We start from the raw sequence: 18,570 nt of genomic DNA on the forward strand, positions 1-18,570 counted from the left end.
TTTTTTTTAAATACTTACCTTAGGATATTTTTCCATTTATTTTCAGATAGAGTGGGAGGGAGATAGAGAAAGAGAGAGAAACATCAATGTGAGAGAGAGACATCAGTTGGTTGCTTCCCACACAACCCCAACCAGGGCTGGGGACTGAACCACAACCAAGGTACGTACCCTTGACCAGAATTGAACCCAGACTCTTTGGTCTGCGGGTTGATGCTCTAACCACTGAGTCAAACTGGCCAGGGCATGTTTTATTGATTTTTTAGAGAGAGAGGAAGGAAGGTGGGGGGAGACAGAGAGAAATATTGACTGCCTCCTGCACGCCCCCTACTGGGGATCGAGCCTGAAACCCAGGCATGAGCCCTGACTGGGATTCAAACTGGCAACTTCTTGGTCCATGGGTCGACGCTCAACCACTGAGCCACACCGGCTGGGCTCTGTAAGTTTTCTGCATATACTACTTTTATAATTAGAAAACAAGACACATTATATTTAAAAAAAAGTCTGAGGAGAGCTTGCAGTAACATGAGAAAATGCTTATGATGTTATTGATGGGAAGTGAACAAAGCAGCTACAAGACTGAGTACACCACATGGTCACAGCTACGGCAAAACCATGCACGGGGAGAAACAGTGGAAGGACACACCTCAACAGGGAATCTGTGACTGTCTCTGGAAGTGGGGTTTTGGATGACTGCTGTTTTCCCCTTTTTACTTTTCTGTGTTTTCCAGGTTTTCAACACTGAGCCTGTGTAACTTTTATTGGGAAAATAAACCTCGATAAATTAAAAAAAAAAAAAAAAAAAAAAAAAAAAGCAATTAGTATGGTAGCGGTATGTCCGAAACACAAGCTACAGCCCACCCCAACATAAATAGTACCATGAAACTAAACTGGTATTATGCAAACAAAACAAAAAGTTCCACAAAAATAAGTCAAGGCTGGTGGGACAGTCTCAAACACCAATAGCAGTTGTCTCTGGAAGTGGGTCTAGGGGTGAATTATTATGAATTTTTTCCTGCTCTTTATTTTTTATAAGTGAACATGCATGTCTCCTGTGATGGGAAAAAAGAAAAGAAAATAAAGTTACTGAAACCAAATGACACAACAGGTTGCAAAAACTTACTTTGAAAAAGAGGTAGAGCCCCAAGAGCGTGCAGCTGGCGATGATGGGGAAGCGGGCGGCGTCCCGGCTGGTGATCGTCTCGGGCATGTCCGAGGCATTCTAGAGGAGAAGAAAGGTGCCTACTGAGCAGGGGTGTGGTTCTGGCCTCCAAGGGCTGGACACTGGTGAGAATTTGATGCCCCAATAGCTCATTCATCTCTTTCCTCCTCTCCACCCCCATCACCCTGTTCAATTAGGTGCCTCAGGGGTCCCGTGTTTTCTTAATTCAAGGCTTTGTTAATGCTGTTCCCTCTGCCAGGGGTGCTGCCCAACCAACCGAGGGCAAGATGCTCTGATCCCACTATTTTGCCACTGAGGAACTCTGGACCCTGACAGGGAAAGTCCAGGGAGGACCTCGTGAATGTGTGGCACATCTGGGGAGAAGGCTACGGCAGAGGCAGTCACGATATGTAGTAAATGAAAAAACAAAACAACAACAACAAAAACCCCAAACCCTGGAAATTGGTGCTAACAGAGTTGTCCTAGAACTCATGAAGACTACTTCCAATTTTCTTATGGATTAGCTAAGAGGTAAATATGATTAATCTTTTATCCAGTACGAAGTGAATACTGAGTGGAAATAAACCAACAACAAACAAAACTGACAATGGCTGGACCACACGTGGGAAGACACCAGAAGTGAGAAGCCAATCTTGACAACACTTGAAACTTAAGAAATTTGGGAAAACCGAATCTGGCAGGAGTGAGAGCCACAACTAAATTCACAATGGTAGATGTTATAGTTGGCAAGAATGTGATCTGGGTAAAGAGCTGACAGCGGATGAATATTTACATGAAAAACAACAGTGCAATCAAACTAATTTCATTATGAATATAGAAAATTGGAAATGGAGTGATAATGCAACATAGGAATCAAATGGCTTTATAGAATTCATACTAACAGATGTTCTAATGTAGATCCATCTATAGTAGTACATTAAAAACGCAGAGTGAAAAGCTTTCAGGATCATGATGTTCTTCATGCCCTCTGCTGGGCAAAATCCTCAGTCCTCAAGGACCCAGCAAATGTCACTGCCAAGAAGCTTTTCCAGATTTCCCCATTGGGAAAAGCCCACTTCACAACTGCAACTTTCAGTGCATTTTAGGTCTAATTCTGTTTTGTATTATAGCTACTGAAAGCCCCAGCTACACCAGATTAGACTAGACTTCTACTCATGCCAAAGGGAAGTTCTATCCACAAAAGCCAGAGAGTCCACCATCATGTCCATCCTGTGAATAAGGCACCAGCATCCCTAAGAGAAAGGATCATGATCAGCTGCAAAGTCTCAATATTTTTGGTTCACAGTTGCCTCTTAAAAATCAATAGGACAAAACAAGCGAAGGGGCAAGCTGACTGGAAGGTAGAATTTGGCCCAGGGAGGCCCTCGTGCACCACAGTGGAAGGTTGCAGAAGGGGGAGGAGATGGGGGCATAGAGCAGGAAGCCCATGATGATCACTAGGAGATGGAGGGGTGGGGAACTGGGAAGCTTACATGCCACCCGTTTGCATACAAACTCATCCAGCCTTTTGGGGAGGGCAACTTGGCAGGTATGTCAAATCATAACCTACACATGCTCAAGATATAAAGAGAAGATTCACAGAACAGGCACTACAAATGGCTCTTAATTACAGGAAAAATGTTCATCCTCACTCTTAATAAGAGAAGCTCAAATTACAGTCCAATGAGATTCCGTTTTTCATCATTAGAATGGCAAAAATTCACACATTTGATGATACACTGAGTTGGGAGGCATGGGGAAAGTAGGGGCTGGCCCACGCTGCTGACAGGAGGGCACACTGGTCTTACAGTAGAGCACACGCTGGCAATCACTGTCAAAAGCACAGATGTACACCCCCTTTGACCAAGCAATTCCACTTCTGGGAATTTTTCCTACAGCTATAATTCACACATGTGCAAAATGGTGCATATAAAGTATAGCCAAGGTATTCACTGCTCTCTTAATGGCTTGCTGGGAGACTGAGACAAATCATTTACTCATCTGTCAAACAGAAGACAATCTCTAGTTTTACTTACCTCTAAAAGGGCCAAGGAGCTTACACCAAATGAGACATGGGATGTGAAAGAGCCTGGTAAACTGTAAAGTGCTGTGACTGTATGAGGAGCTATCTTATCAGGGAGGCCCCTTCATCAAACCCCCACATAGGCATGGCTGAGAGGCCCAGGCCTGGAAGGTAGAAGCTCCCCTCTGGAGCTCCCAGAAGCAGCTCTGGGTGAGTCACTCTCTGGCAGCTTTGCTGGGAAGTGGCGGCGGGGTAGGTGAGCAACACTGACACTGAGAGGCAGCGTCATCTTCCTTCCCTCTTCTCTCCCAGCTTATTGGTTTCTGCTTTCGGCAGGAGCGTGCTGGGGAGCTTGGGCAAGTTCCTCACCCCTCTGTGTACCTCCACAAATTCTTTGTTTCCTGTGTAGCAGTAATGTGAGCACACACACACACACACAACAAACAAAAACTAGCTCCTGACCTCAAAGAGTTCGCAGGCAGGCCAAGACTGTGAGAGTAAACAGAATATCACAACACACTGTGACACGTGACACAACAAGACATGTAACTGGTGTGCTACACGGCTCGAGTGCCAAATGGTTGTGGGAGAGCTCTGATGTCAGAAAGTCCAGTGTGCCTCCCGCTCTGCCTCCCAGCTGTGGGACCTTAGGACTTATTCTCTCTGAGAGCCTCAGCTTCCTCAGCTGTAATATGAGTTGTCAGGAGTCTATGATTTTTGCACTGGAAGTTTTTAGTGCTGTGCCTTGAGCACATTGCTCAAGCTGTAGAAATGATTTGTATCATCACATACAAGGGAACCATGAGAAAGCTAACAGAATACTACTTCTGCATTGAAGTAGGGGGGTGTCAGAAGTGGTCGGAGCAGATGCCACTTAAGCAAGAACTTGAAGGCCAAGCACACAAGTGTGAAAGTATACAGGGGACTCTGGCTTCACCTACCAATCAATGTTAGGGCTCATTTCCACATATTCCTTTCATTTCAGCCCAGTATCCTGGGTGGGAAGAGGCTTAATATTATTTGATGACAAACCAAGGTTGAACAGATGCTTCACCATACAAAGGAATCAGGTCTCCTCCGTGGGTGACTGTTATAAATATCCCATGCCGTAATGTTGAGTCAGAATGGAGGACCTGAAATCCGACGGACAGTAACAGTAATAAGGATAACATTTACTGAGAACTTTCTAGGGGCCAAGCACTGTTCTGGGCACTTTACATGCTTTCATCCTCACAAAAACCCTACGAAGCAGGTACTTTTAGTAGCTCCATTTTACAGATGAGGAAACTGAGGCTCAGGTGAAATAACTCGCTTTAAGGTCACACAGCTGACAAGCGGCAGAGCCAGGATTCAGAGGCTGCCTGGTTCCAGAGCCCAAACTCTTGACTATTCCCTAGGCGCCCTCTACCTTTCCTATCTGGAAATTTCTGCCGGAAAGTTGTGGTAATATGCTCAGGGGGCCTGAGACCTTTCTGAGGAACAGACTCCTGGCAACAGAACAGGTAATCTTCTTAGTCACAAAAATACTAAATGTTGTTAGGATTCTCTCCTAATTCAGAAATTTGGACTTTTTTAAACCAGATGCTCCTATGCAAATGCAATAGCTCCTGACACATGAAACCTAAGCAGAGAGTAGGGGGAGCTGACACAAATAGCAGAAATAAATTTAGCTTCCAGTGACACTCTGGATGTTGTTATCAGGGCGGAAGCAAAAGCAGCGAGGGAAGGCAGATGCCCAGCTTCAAGCCTTTGGTTCAGCTCGAGCTCTGGGAATACTGCTTCCAGGCCACGCTTCAGAAATGCTCTGGAATTCATGGACCATTCTGTTACTCTGTCACCCCAGCTGGAGATCCCAGGGTTTCCCCTCCTTACTACCATGTCCACTCACTCACCTGGCCATAATTCTACTCCCTGAGCACTTCCTGAACTAATCCCTCACCCCAATCCTCTGCCCCCAACCACCTCACCAGCCTCTTTCCTTTCTCCCTCCTGCCCATCACCGCCCTGCCAGGAGTGCTTTTGGAAGTTTAGACCTGATTGTATCACATACCTGCTCAAAAACCTCCGGAGAATGGACTACTAAGCAGCCATTACACAGGAATCGAGGTCACTGCTGGTAGGAGTGTAAATTGATACAACCCCTATGGTGGATAATTTGGTAAAGTTAAAACACTCACATTGCCTTTGACCCAGCAAATCAATTTCAAGGACTTTATCCTACAGATACACAGACAAATATGAAATAACCGTACAAGATTAATTTCAGCATGGCTTGTCACAGCGAAGGACTGGCTCCCTCAATGACCAGCGGAGGACTCTAAGTCAGGGTTCTCACACTGAAGCACACATCAGAATCACCAGGAGGGCTTGTGAAAACAGACTACTGCTGGGCCCACTTGAGATGCTGCTGGTCCAGTCACTTTTGAAGTACAGGGGGGACACCAGAGGACAGCTATCAGAGAAGAACACGACCACGCCATAGGTAATGACCTATTTGTCACCAATATATATTCAATGAAAAAAAGGTGCAAAAAGAGTGTATATATAACAAAATATAACAGTCATATAGGAAAAGTGAGAAAAGCTTATTTATTTGTAAAGGCACAGAATCTCTTGGACGGTTATCCAAGAAACTGGTAACAAGGTCTGCCTCTGGAGAAAAAACTTGGGCCACTGGGGTGGGAGGAAGATTCACTGCACACCCCTCTGTTCTTCCGGAATCCTATACCATGGACATGCATTACCCACCCTCCCTGCCATAGAAAAATGTGGTAAACCCACATGTACTGACACAGGAAAACGATTAAGACATTGTTAGAGGGGGAAAAAAAATCCAGTTGCAAAGCATTAGGCCCTATAAGGCCTCAGATTTTTTATAAAGATAAATTTACATATGGATATACACATGGGCACATACATATGTTTATATAAACACAGAAAAAATTCTGGAAGGTTACACACCAAAGAGCAAACCGAGTTACTTCCAAGAAGTGGTACTAAGGAGGCTTTTCCTTTATACTTCTGCATTACTTGATTTCTTGCCCTTAAGTGCAAGTGTGTAGTAACTTTGTAACTATGAAGATTAACTATTGCATTGCCTTCAGGATTCAGTACCTCAGAAAGCCTCTAGGCTCCCTGAGCATCTTGTCACCCTTTCCAAGCCCCTGTACTGGGCTCACATTACACTACTCCAGCCTCCCTTGTGGCCCCAGGCCCCCCTCTCTTCCTGTTGTGCCTGCTGAACTCTCACCCATCCATACAAAGACAACTGCTGCCAACTGTAGGAGGTACATCAGCATTCAGTTTAGTTGGCTGGTCACACATCTGTTTCTCCTTGGTGACAGCTCTTGGCCTTCTTTGTCCTGGCAACCCTGATACCCAGCCCAGGGTCTGGCACAGAGCAGGAATCCAGTCCAGTTGGCTGAGGGGCTCCTCTGAGTCACAGGCCAAGCACCTTTAAAGCAATCTGCTGTGCAGCCATTGCTGGGCCTGGGATCTGCTCCTTTCTGGGAACACGGGTCTCTGATAGGGATGGGCACCCTCTGAGATTACTCCTCCTATGCCTACTTCTTCCTAACATACTCCGGGATGCTCCACTTTCTTCTCTCCATGATTTCACAATTTGCCCTGCCTGTTATGGACAAGTTAGCTCCAGGGAGAATTCTGTCCTCATATGCCCTCTCTCCGATGGCTTTGGGGTTTAACACTGGTGGGAAGTATGACTCAGGGTAGAACAAGGAAGTCATTTGGCCTGTCTCTTCCCTAGGTCAAAATGCCACTTGTCTATCATTTAGGCAGGGGCACCCACAGGGGAATGCCCCAGACTAGGAACAGAGGCACCTGGTTCTGTCACTAGTTTGGTATAGTGATCGTGAGAAGTCATTTCTTTGACTCTCCGTTTCTTTCTCAGTACAATGCAGATGATAAAACTGGCTCTGCCTGCCACACTTGGTTGCTGGGAGAATCAGAGAGGGTGGAGGCTTTGTAAACTTTAGAATAGCCTAGTGATGGGAGGCTACTAAGTAAGGATCAGGCCATTTGCAACCTCAGGCATAGTCTTCCAACCCCTGCTGTCCTGTAGGAGATGCTGAGGGGAGGTATTTAGAAGTGACAATGGATCTAAAGCTCTCTTCTATCCAAATCCTCTGCTCCAGCCACAACATCTTCTAAATGGCCTCGCACCTGTTTACCTGGTTTCCATTCCTAGAGTGTCTTCTATATTAAGGCTCAAGCCCACCTTCAGCATAAAACTGTCCTGCCCTGTCCCAGGTGTGCTTAGAGCTTTCTCCCTAAATCCGACCTGTATTACAATCACAGACCTAGTTATTCCTCCCTCATCCAGACACCTCAACTCCCTGGTGACAGGGCTCTGATCCACTCATCTCTAGCAACTCCACACAGTCTAGACAATAGTGGAGATTCAGGAAACTTTGTTGCCTGGAAGGTGTTTTCTGAAGAGATTAGTGATCCATATGCAGAGAAGGTACCAAGAGTTACTCAGATAGTTTTGGGAGCCCCTCAGATAAACCACCCAGCTTACACATGCTGCCCCTCACCTCCTTTCTCCTGGTCTATTTCAGAACTTCTCCCTGCATCAAGTGTCTGCCTGAAAGGTATGGTAGGGAGTCTGAAAGCCACCTGAACTCTGCTTAGAAGAGGCAGAACAAAAAGGTAAATGGGGCCACCTAAGCCTTTCCTATTCCCCTCTGTGTCTGTCCAGAAAGAACCAGCAGTTGGTCTCTGATCCTGGGGAAGGAAGGTGGCAGGCCTCAGCCACTGTTCAAGTTGGGTGTTTCGAGAATGCGAGTTTGAGCAGTTTCAAAAGTGGCAGTTGCTTTGTGGGCCTGCCCTCTTTGGGTAAGACAGCTTCCGCTGAGGTTCACCTTCAGGTTTGGGTGGGGAGAAGTAGCAGGGAGCTGTAGATCAGGAGGATGTGGAGGAGGGGATTGGGTGCCAGGAAGTGAGAAGCCACTGCGTACAATGGGCCAGAGAGGACTTCATATAGGGAAGAAGGGTGAGGGTGGAAAGAGGAAGTGGAGAGGTAGAAGGTGCTGGCTTCTCTTTGGTATCCAAAGGGACAGATGTTGAGGAAGGCCAGGGATGGGGTCTGGCCTAGTCTAACCCGACAAGCCAATAGCAGCTCAGTTACTGGCACACAGGCCCAATTTGGTGGAGGGACAGTCTTGGGTGCATAGAGAGAAAGGCTACTTTGAGGTAGGGTCATGGCCTGGGGTGGGATCAGGGTTAGGGATTAAAACAGGGTCTGGCCTCAGGTAGAACAAGGTTGGCTGGTTGTCAGGGAGAAGAAACCAGTAAAATGAGGTGTCTATGTCTGGTTACAAAGCGAGGCACCAAGGTGCCAGATACTGAGGTTCCAGCAAGTGATGTAAAAAACTGTAGGGTGAGCTGGGTCTATACTTCCAGGTTAATTTTTTTTGAGGCAGGGACAAAGGCCTGATCTGGGGGTTCTGGAGAGCACACTACAGGCCAGATTCCAGTTAGTCAGCGTCCAGGGATGGGCCTGGATGCTAGAATTTGCCCTGGGTCGGCGTGAGGCAGGGTTCCTAACAGAGGGATGACACAAGAATGTACCATTCAGTTCTCAGGACCAGTGCCCCAGAGGTACAGATTGGGGTTACTCCAGAGCTTGGGATGGGGTGACTGTCTCTGACGGGATGAACAGCCAGAGCAGAGGCTGGGTTGGTCTGGCTGGGTCCAGTTGGCTCAGAACAATTAGTACCGGAATCACAGTGTGAGGGTCGGCTGACAGCGTTAGAAACCATCCCTATTCGAGGAAGGTGTCAGGAGCCGGGTAGCGGGTTGGTGCCCAGATGTTGCGGCACCTAAAGCCAGCCGCGGGTTGTGGGCCTGGGGTGGGGAAGCGGTGGTGATCAAGGCTCGGAAGAGTAGGTGTCAGGGAGAGGAGGTGTCTGCCCCTTCTAGGGCGGGCGAGGACGAGTCCACGTCAGCCGTTCCCCGGGTGGGAGGTGGAAAGCACCCGGTTTGGCCGCTGCCCCTACCTTGCCGCGGGCGCAGCGCACGGAGCGCAGGGCGCCGAAGAAGATGGGCAGTAGCGCCATGAGCAGGAGGCTGCCGTAGGCCAGCGCGATGCCCTCGGGCGTGGAAGGCGGCCGCGCCGTGACGTTGGCTGGGCTGGCAGCCTCGGCGCTGCCGTTCTGAGGATCGCTGAGGGCCGTGTCCATAGCGAGGCTGCGCTCCGGCTCCGACTCCAGTTTCGGCCGTTGCAGCAGAATAGTAGAAGGAAAGACGGCCACTGCAGGGAAAGCCACGTTCCCCTAAAGAAACAGGAAGTGACGTACCTTCCTCGCCGGCCCGGGCCGCGCACGCTTGCGCGTTCACGTCTCCCCGCCCGCGCGCCCTCTAGCGGAGGCGGAGGACCGGGCGACTAGTTGCTAAGCAACTTGCCAGGAAAGGTCAGGAAAGGACCACTGGACCACTGTGGTGGGCATCCATCCCAGGGGAGACCCGAGGATCCTGTTTTCAGTCCCAGTCGACTTCCTCAGTCGACCAGGCTGTCCCACAGATCCTAATCCTCATAACTAAGCATTTGTTTGCTCATACATGCATTCACCCGATATTCCATCGTTCCCTCACATCTTAAATATTTGAATCTCCCATTATATGCCAGGCACTGTCCTAGGCTCTGACACAGAGGAGGAACAATACAGGCAAAAGTATGTCCCTACTCTTGTTAAGTTTGAGTTTTTAGTTTGGTGGAATGGGGGCGGGGTGTTGGGAAGACAATAAATACAATGAACAAAATAAAATATAAAATCTATATAGGATGCTACTGTATAGTTATATGTTACATAGCATGTTAATGGAGATAAGTACTTTAGAGGGGCCTTTCTGAGAACCTAGTACACTTCCATATATGGCTTGAGCCAGGGTGGTTCCAGCCAGTTCTACAGGACTGTTCAGGTGGCTGTCTCCGAAGATGAGCAGGCCTGTGGAGCTCCCAGTGGATGTGTGTCCAGAAATGAGGAGATGGTATGAGTAGGAGTGACCTGGACTTGGGTGCAGGCCCATGCTGTCTGGGATCCTGGCTATGTTACTACTGCCCTAGTTAAGAGCTGGAGAAAGTGTGTGTCAGACAAACTGGAGAAAGCTGCACCCTGTAGGCATTTAGCACTGGAGAGACTTTGAGCCAAGCAGTGGAGAAGAAACCATGCTTTCCAGGAAACCAAGAATGAGCCATCTGGAACCAGGAAGGAAAGATCCATTCTCCTCTGGTGTCCCTCTAATATACTCTACTGACAAGGCTTAACTTATGTCATCTGGCAAAGGAGAAATCTTTACAAAGCTCAACCTCATTATCACAGAACTGGCAAAAAGTGGATTTAGAGCTGAGAGGCAATAAATTGATAAAAGGCACAGATGGTGCAAAATCACATGGGTTGGTTCAAACTTAGCAGGTGGTGAGGTGGGGCTGGAACATGGGGTTCATGACAAGGGGAGACAAAGGCAAGAAGTCAAATTATAAAAGTTTGAATAGTAGAGTTTTTTTTGCCTAGTGTATTCCATGCACTGTACTAATAACTTTATGTGTGTTTCCTTTGATCCCAATAACACTGGTAAGGGATGATTGGTCCAATTTTATAGATGATGAAACTAAGCCTCACAGAGGTAAACTAGCCAGCCCAGGTCACACAGTTAGCATTGGGAGAGGAGAAACTTGATCTAAAGTTGGTAAGACTCCAAAGACTCTGTTCTTCCCAACATTCTAGCTACACAGAAGGCTAAGGAGTTTGGACTAGAGTAGCTTAGTTCTGGGCAGATGGTGTACAGTTTCAGGCTTTGTTTTCCAATAAGCTGGGCATAACTTAGTGAATGGGTGAAGGCAGTGTGCCTGATGAATTCACCCATCAATAATTCAGGCCATCGGATTTACCCAGCAACCGGACCTCATGGCTCTGAGCCTCCTCATCTGAGAGCATACAATCAGAAATCAGAGACACCACTGCTTCGTGCTAGGCTGAGCTCTTGATTTAGTTTGGCCTAGGGCAGATCTGGCCATCTCCCTTTACACTCCAAAGTGGGAGATTGTGAATATGACCCAGGGAACTAAGGGGTTGACCTAAGTTCAGAAAGCTCCTATCAAGGGTTGCATTTCTGGCTTGAGGTCTACCTGTCTTGGTATTATTCTCCAGAGATAGGGATGAGATAGTCTGAGGGTGGGAGCACAAGGCTTTATCTACCAAAGCCTTCTGTATAAGGCTCCTTTTCCAGAGGACATTTGAACTGATGTCAAGAATGGAGGTTGCCCAGCTGGTGTGGCTCAGTGGATTGAATATTATCCTATGGACTAAGAGGTCTGGGTTTGATTCTCTGTGTCAGGGTACATGCCTGGGTTTCGGGCTGGATCCCCAGTACGGTCATGCAGGAGGCAGCTGATCAATGTTTCTCACATTGATGTTTCTATCTCTCTCTCTCTTTCAATCTAAAAAAAAAAAAAAAAGAAATGGAGGTTGTTTAGAGCCTGGGGTAGTTAAATTACCAAATATTTCTTCCAAAGAAATATAAAGTCCTCTCCCTCCCCCTTTTTACTTATTATTGTATTTAGTCACTGTGAATTGATTTCCAATTTTTTTCACAGACACTTGGCACACTCTATTACATGCTTAAATAGTTCTTCCTTTTATAATTACTAAGTAATCTGTGGGGTAACACTTTAAGACTGTATGAATATCCTGTTCCTTAACAATCTTCCTCTCATAGTTTTACTAAAAGGAAGAAGTTTCCTTTACAATGGAGTGATCTGGTGGGTACTCCCCTATCAAAATAATCAAACTTAGCATCATCAGATAGAATGGAACAAAATGGCAAGATGCAATGTGATGTGGGGGACATATCACCTGTATAATCTTGCCAAACAGATTATACTTAATCTGCTTAATCTGCATCTACTCATGAGGAAACATCAGAAAAATCAGGATTGTGGCACATTCTACAAGACAACTAGCCAGGACTCAGAAAATTTTGGTGCTACCCTGGCCTGGTGGCTCAGTTGGTTGGATCATCATATCGTACACCAAAAGGTTGTAGATTTGATTCTAGGTTTTGAGTTTGATCCTTGGCTGGGGTGCATATGAGAGGCAACTGGAACAGGAAGAAATACTGTGCCCTCATACCTCCTTGCTTTAGGGCTGGAGTCCTCATTTGGGAAATTTTGTTTGGAGGCCAAAGCAGCTCATGTGAATTGTCTTTAGCTCCACAGTTCTAGAGAAATTCTTGAACAGGTCTACTAGGGAACATGTCCGAAGATTCCCCTGCAGGTTTTGTTGTTGTTTGTTAGCAGGAAGTTAGAGCAAACCTTGGTGTGTGTCACTGGGGAACAGCAGACAAGCTGTGCTGGATGTATACTATGGGATACTAGGCAGCAGCAGGAAGCAACAAGCCAAGTGGATGCTCAGTTAGTGCATGTCCTGGTTTGGGCTGGATGGCCATGGTTTCTGCCCTTTGTCCTGGCTTAATTATTAATTATTAATAGAACCCCTTGCACTCTTAACAGTATACCAGTTTTCGTGGCTGGTGTGGCTCATTGGATTGAGCGTGGTCCCGTGGACTGAGAGGGCACATGCTTGGGTTGCCCGCTCGATCCCCAGTAGGGGATGTGCAGGAGGCAGCCGATCGATGTATCTCTACCATATCTATGTTTCTCTCTCCCTTCCTTCTCTCTCTAAAAATATCAATAACAATATATTTTTAAAAAGTGTATCAGTTTGGATAAAATACGGTCACCATCAAAGGTGAGGTTCCCTAGAAGCAGAGCCTGAGATAGGGATTTGTGTTTAAGTGATTTTGGGGGAAAGGGTACTTAGGAGGAAATGAATGAGGGAGGAAAAGGCTAAGGAAGTAAAACGCTAAGTGATGAGGGGGGGGGTCTCAGCCAGAGACTCGCTTCAGCCTGGCCCAAAGGGAGCCCTGGGGTACACGCTGCAGCACGGAGTTGTTTCCCTCCTGAGGCTAGGCCTCTTGTGCCCTGGATCTGTCAGACATTGGCCAGGGTAGAGGAGGGGTGATGGGGTGATGTCCCTGGCTAGCTGGCTTCTGTTTGACCGAGGGCAATTCTCCAGACAAGGTGTCAGCTGTGAGTGGCTTTCAGCCACCACTCACGATAGCTGAGGGTCAGGCCACTATGTCTGGTAAAGGGTATGGGGGGGGGGGCACTAACTTCATTCCTCACAGTTCCCCTAACCCTCATCAACATGTACAGATCTTTAAAACATAGGGCTGAGCATTAAGAAAAATGTGCGATGTGATTCATATAAATTAAGAGTATATGTCAGGCCCTGGCTGGGTGGCTAAGTTGGTTGGAGTGTTGTCCTGTACACCAAAAGTTTGTGGGTTTAATTCCTGGTCAGGGCACATACCTGGGCTGCAGGTTTGATTCCCAGTTTGAGTGCATATGGGAAGTAGCTGATCCATGTTTCTTTCTATCTCTCTTTTTCCCTTCCTCTCTCTCTCAAATCAATAAAAACATCCTCAGGTGAAGATTTAAAAACAAAAGTACATGTCACATAATAACATTGCAAAGCTAACAAGAATATTTATGTTTTAAAGAGTACATATCAAGCCCGGCTAGTGTGGCTCAGTTGTTGAGCATCGACCCATGCACCAAGAGGTCACCAGTTTGATTCCTGGTCAGGGCACATGCCCAGGTTGTGGGCCCGATCCCCAGTGGGAGGCATGCAGGAGGTGGCCAATTGAGGTTCTCTCTCATCGATGTTTCTACCTCTCTCTCCCTCTCCCTTCCTCTCTCTCTAAAATATCAATAAGAATAAAAAAAATAAAGAATACATATCAAGTACACTAGAATGGTTTCCTGTAGAGGGATAGGAATGAACGTGGGAATGGTAATTAAAACCAAAATATATGTACATAAGTAAAATAAAACAGGGGCCTCGAGGAAAACCGGGACGCCAGTCCGAGAAGGGATGAGTAAGACGGACGCACCCGTCTGCTCCTGACATTCGAAAAAGAAAACAAAACATCTTTGAAGACTTAAAAACAAAGTTGTCATTTCAGAGTCCCCTTCGTTCTTTGTTGGGTTGGGGACAGGCTGAATTTGCAAAAGGAATGGCAAGTGCCATTCTGACAGTGAGGCAGGGTTCTTTGGTTTGCAAGCCCAGCTCAAAGCACAAAGGCGGAAATGTATAGGCTCTTGAACTCCAAGGAGAGGTGAACAACCAAATTCCTGCAAAGGACAGGCGGAGGCAGAGCTGGGCCTCAGTTACCTCCCAAACCATGGCATCTGTACTGCCAGGATCCTCTTTCTGCATACCCTGTGCTTTTCTTGGCACACTGACTTTACTCTCTTTCACAGGAAGCCTGTGGGCTACAAACAGCAGCCTTCAAGAACTGAGTTAATGTGTCATGATTTGCCTCAGGAACCCCGAGGCTCCTGTGTTCATGAGCCTCATTGGCTCCGTGTGGCCAGGGTGTCCATCTCTGCTGTCACAAGGCCTCTGGGTGCATGAGGCTTCCATTACGTGGTTTGAGTCTGGGGTTAGTGAGGATTTTGGTAAACTTGGGCCAATCCATAGGATGTTGGAATGACGGGATGTTAGAGTCATAGAATGTTAGCATCACAATGTACTCAAGGATGAAAACGTTACTCTCTTGTCACTGGTATTTTTTTCCTAGGGAGGAAACTGTATATATATATATATATATATATATACGCACAATATAATATAATAAAATATACATATTCTGTATGTATGTACACACACATACATATGAAGATACCTTGACAATCTGCTTGAGGGGAACATGAGCTCTGGATGGCAGGTGCCAAAAAAACAAAAATGGCCGATATTCTTTGCATTAGAAGTGAACAGAAATTTGTAGGAGAGGGAGAATGAGACAGACAAAAATGAAGGAAGATAGAGGAAGGAGAGGAGCCAGTGAGATAGTGTGAGACTGGGACACCACATGGAGAGAGGGGTGGGGGGGCCAAAGGCCTTGTTTGTGAGGCTCTGATGTGAGCTCCCCTGTTCTCCTGCATCTTTGTAGTTTTCCACACCTGCAGAGTGCCCTGGGTGGGCGGGTCTGTGTGCATGTTTGGTCCAACGCTGGTTGGTATGAGGACTTATAAATGGAGGAGAAAGGATTGTGAAATCAGAAGATGTCATGAGCACTCTGCCTGCTGAGTGGGAATTGGATTGGCCAGGATAAGAGCAAAAATGAGCAAACAGAGCAAAGAAGAGATGGTGGTGGCTTTGTTAGGGTGGTGCCAGTGGGGAAGGGATTAACATATATGTAGGACATTTCTAATTTAGAATTTTATTTAGAAAATAGAATGAGCAGGACTCCCTGATGGGGAGTCAGGGAGGAGGAGGAACTGGGTTTCTCAACTGAGCTACTGGGTGATGGAGATGCCACTAACTGAGATGGGGAAGATTGGTGGGAGCCAGGCATCCTTCTCTCGCTTTCAATCCGGAATTGTGTTCTTTGAGAGGCAGCTCTTCCCCTTGCTCTGGGGAGGAGGGCCCTTTTCTGCCAGCAGAGGGCAGCCTAGACCGGCGAACAGACAGACCTGGTGGTAAGCCTAAAATGGGCCCAGAGACGCTGGCAATGGAAAGGCTACTGCGTGGCTTATGGAAAAGCATCAGATCTGCTCTGAGGCTTAAATCCAGCCTTTGATATAGAGGCCAATCAAGACAGAAACCTGGGGCTATGTCCAAGGACGCTGGTCAATCCAGGCCACGTCGTCTTGTCGGCTATTTCAACAGCTTCCTAATTCATATCCTGAAGTCAGCTCCAAATCATACCTCTTTGCTTGAAATTTTTCAGTGGCTCCACATTGCCCTCAAAATAATTTTATGATCTTCGCCATGGTCTTCTTTTGCATCAAGATTTTTTCTGCCTCAGGCCTTTTGCATAGGCTGTTTCTCCCTGACCAGTCTTCTCTCTCTCTGATTTATTTTTTTGTTAAGTCTCATCTTAATTGTTTTTTTTTTTTTTATCCTCACCCGAGGACATTTTTCCATTTTTCATTCAGAGCGGGAAGGAGAGAGAGGAAGAGAGAGAAACATCGATATGAAAGGGACACATCGAGTGGCCGCCACCCACACAACCCAACCAAGGCCAGGGACAAACTGCAGCCAAGGTACATGCCCTCAGCGGGAACCGAACCCAGGTCTCTGTGGACCGCAGGCTGACAGTCTAACCGCTGAGCCAAACTGGCCAGGGCTGTTAAGTCTCATCTTAAATGCCACCTTTCCTATTCTTTCTTTTTTGAAAAATGTTTTTATTTATTCTAAGGGGTGGGGGAGAGAGAGAGAGAGAGAGAAAGAGAGAGAGAGAAACATTAATGAAAGAGAAACATTTATCGGCTGCCTTCTGCAAGGACTCCAACTTGGGATTGAACCCACAACCTGGGCATGTGCCCTGACCAGGAGTTGAACTGGCAGCCTTTCATTGCACAGGGTGATGCTCAACCGATTGAGCTACACAGGCCAGGGCTCCTATTCTTTATCTGTTACTTTAAAAAAATCCTCATAGCACATAGCTCTTCAATATGCAATGTGCTATATACTAGGATAATTTGATATATTCATTTACATTTTTTTCTCTATTTTCTCCTCCCCTTTCTGTATCTATTACCTAGGGGAGGTTTGATCATAGGATTCAAAGCAAAGGCTGCCTCCAAGACTCTTTCCTTTCTGGCTTCTATTTTCGATAAGTTTCAGCAGAGCAGATACTGCAAACCACCAGTTTTATGGGCCCGATCCTGCTCACAGATGTGTTCTGTATGACCTTCACCAAAGTTTAACAACTGTTTTCACTCAGTTGCCAAAGTTAAAAAAAAAAAAAAAAGCAAGCCCTGGCTGGTTTGGTTCAGTGTTAGAGTATCGGCCTGCGGACTGAAGGGTCTCGGGTTCGATTCCAGTCAAGGGCATATGCCTGGGTTGCAGGTTTTCCCGGCCCTGACCAGGGCTGTGCGGGAGGCAACCAGTCAATGTGTCCCTCTCAACATCCATGTTTCTCTCTCTCTCTCTCTCCCCCTCCCTCCCTTCCACTCTCTAAAAAAAAAGAGGCAGTTGACTATTCGGCTTTTCTTGAATATTTAGAGGATTGGGCAATCTCAGCCCTGTATTTTCATGTGATGGGTGCTAATATTTGCTAATATTTACCATTGAAGATGATCTACTAATGTCAGGCACTGCGAAGTGCTTTCTCATGTGAAGTCATATAGATAAGCACACATATTATTCTTTTTCATGGTTAAGGAAATGGGCACAGAGTGGTTAAGTGACTTGCCTAAGAGCTCACAGACAGCAAAGAGCAGCACCAGAATTTAAACCCAGGCAGCGTAGCTCTAAAATGTGGGCTTCCAACCACTAGACAACACTGCCTGATAGATTTTGGTGAGCTGAGCTGTGCTCTCCGGTCACCAAGTCTCACACTTTTTTGTTAACTGCTTGGGTTTGGAGACTCTGAGCGTGCCAACCCTCGGTGTAGAAGGGGTGCTCATTGCTTCTGAGGGGAGGACAAGGGGAGAAAAAGGAGCTCTTGGAAATTTTGAAGGGAAGGAAGGTCAGAGGAGTCTGGGATTGGGGGGATCTTCCTGTCTCTTTCTTTGCTGTGCCCTAAGCGGTGGCCAGACTCTGTGGAGATGGATGGATGGATGGTGTACCTGTGGAGGCTGGCCCCAGGCTCAGTGGTCTTAGCTTCCAGCAAGACTCCCAGGCCCCGCTCTGGGCTTGGAAGTGGGAGTTACTGGATTTCAGGGGCAGTTATGGGCTTGCACACTGTAGTTAGAGACCTCCCACTGTTCAGTGCTAGGGAGAGTCCTTGGTTACCCTCCTTGTCCCCTGGCAGAGAGTAAATTCCAGTGAGGATGAGGATTGCATTTTTCTCCAGTTCAGAAGGATGGAGGATAGGAGTAAAATTTAGTTTGGTTTCTGAGAAAATAAAAAAGAAAATGAATGCTTTTTGCATACCTGAGCTAAGGAGTTAAGATTTACATTTAATGCAACAATTTGTAATTACATATTTTTATTATTTCTGTTTTGTTGTTGTTGTTAATCCTCACCTGAGGATTTTTTCCATTGATTTTTAGAGAGTGGAAGGGAAGGAGGAAGGGGAAAAGAGAGAGAGAGAAACATCAATGTGAGAGAGACACACATTGATTGGTTGCTTCCCACAAGTGCCCCAACTGGAGCCGGGGACCAAACCTGCAGCCCAGGTACATGCCCTTGACTGGGAATCAAACCCAAGACCCTTTGGTGTGTGGGCTGATACTCCAAGCACTGAGCCACACTGGCCAGGGCTTAATTCCTTTTTTTTTTTTTTTTGAAGTTGTCTTTTTTAGGTTTTTCTCTCCTATTAGACTGTGAGCCCATTGAGGGTGGAACAA

The 18,570-nt window shown here is 46.7% G+C and overlaps 2 protein-coding genes across 11 annotated transcripts in view; one reads left to right on the forward strand and one right to left on the reverse strand.

Moving 5' to 3' along the window:
• HM13 (histocompatibility minor 13) overlaps window positions 1–9,495 on the reverse strand; it is a 39,369-nt gene extending 29,874 nt beyond the window's left edge. For 2 of the 5 annotated variants that reach the window (XM_036244031.1, XM_036244032.1), the window contains exons 1-3: window positions 9,203–9,475; window positions 1,121–1,219; window positions 644–772 (exon numbers count right to left, since the gene is read on the reverse strand). In XM_036244031.1, coding sequence (XP_036099924.1) covers window positions 644–772; window positions 1,121–1,219; window positions 9,203–9,385 — 411 coding nt within the window. In that variant the 5' untranslated portion in view covers window positions 9,386–9,475. Of the gene's footprint in view, window positions 1–643; window positions 773–1,120; window positions 1,220–4,123; window positions 4,316–5,232; window positions 5,760–9,202 lie in introns of those variants that run through there. The other 3 variants (XM_036244034.1, XM_036244035.1, XM_036244033.1) reach the window with 3 other exon arrangements.
• The window catches only part of DEFB124 (defensin beta 124), a 58,514-nt gene that overhangs the window by 8,473 nt on the left and 31,471 nt on the right, over window positions 1–18,570 (forward strand). For 4 of the 6 annotated variants that reach the window (XR_004957006.1, XR_004957007.1, XR_004957008.1 and 1 more), the window contains exon 2: window positions 7,763–7,853. The exons of 1 other annotated variant lie outside the window; for it this stretch is intronic. The gene's annotated coding sequence lies outside the window, so the exon portion shown is untranslated. Of the gene's footprint in view, window positions 1–5,473; window positions 5,665–7,762; window positions 7,854–18,570 lie in introns of those variants that run through there. One more of the 6 variants, XR_004957010.1, reaches the window with a different exon arrangement.

This window comes from Molossus molossus, unplaced genomic scaffold (genome assembly GCF_014108415.1).
Source record: "Molossus molossus isolate mMolMol1 unplaced genomic scaffold, mMolMol1.p scaffold_m16_p_6, whole genome shotgun sequence".
Taxonomy (NCBI): Eukaryota; Metazoa; Chordata; class Mammalia; order Chiroptera; family Molossidae; genus Molossus; species Molossus molossus.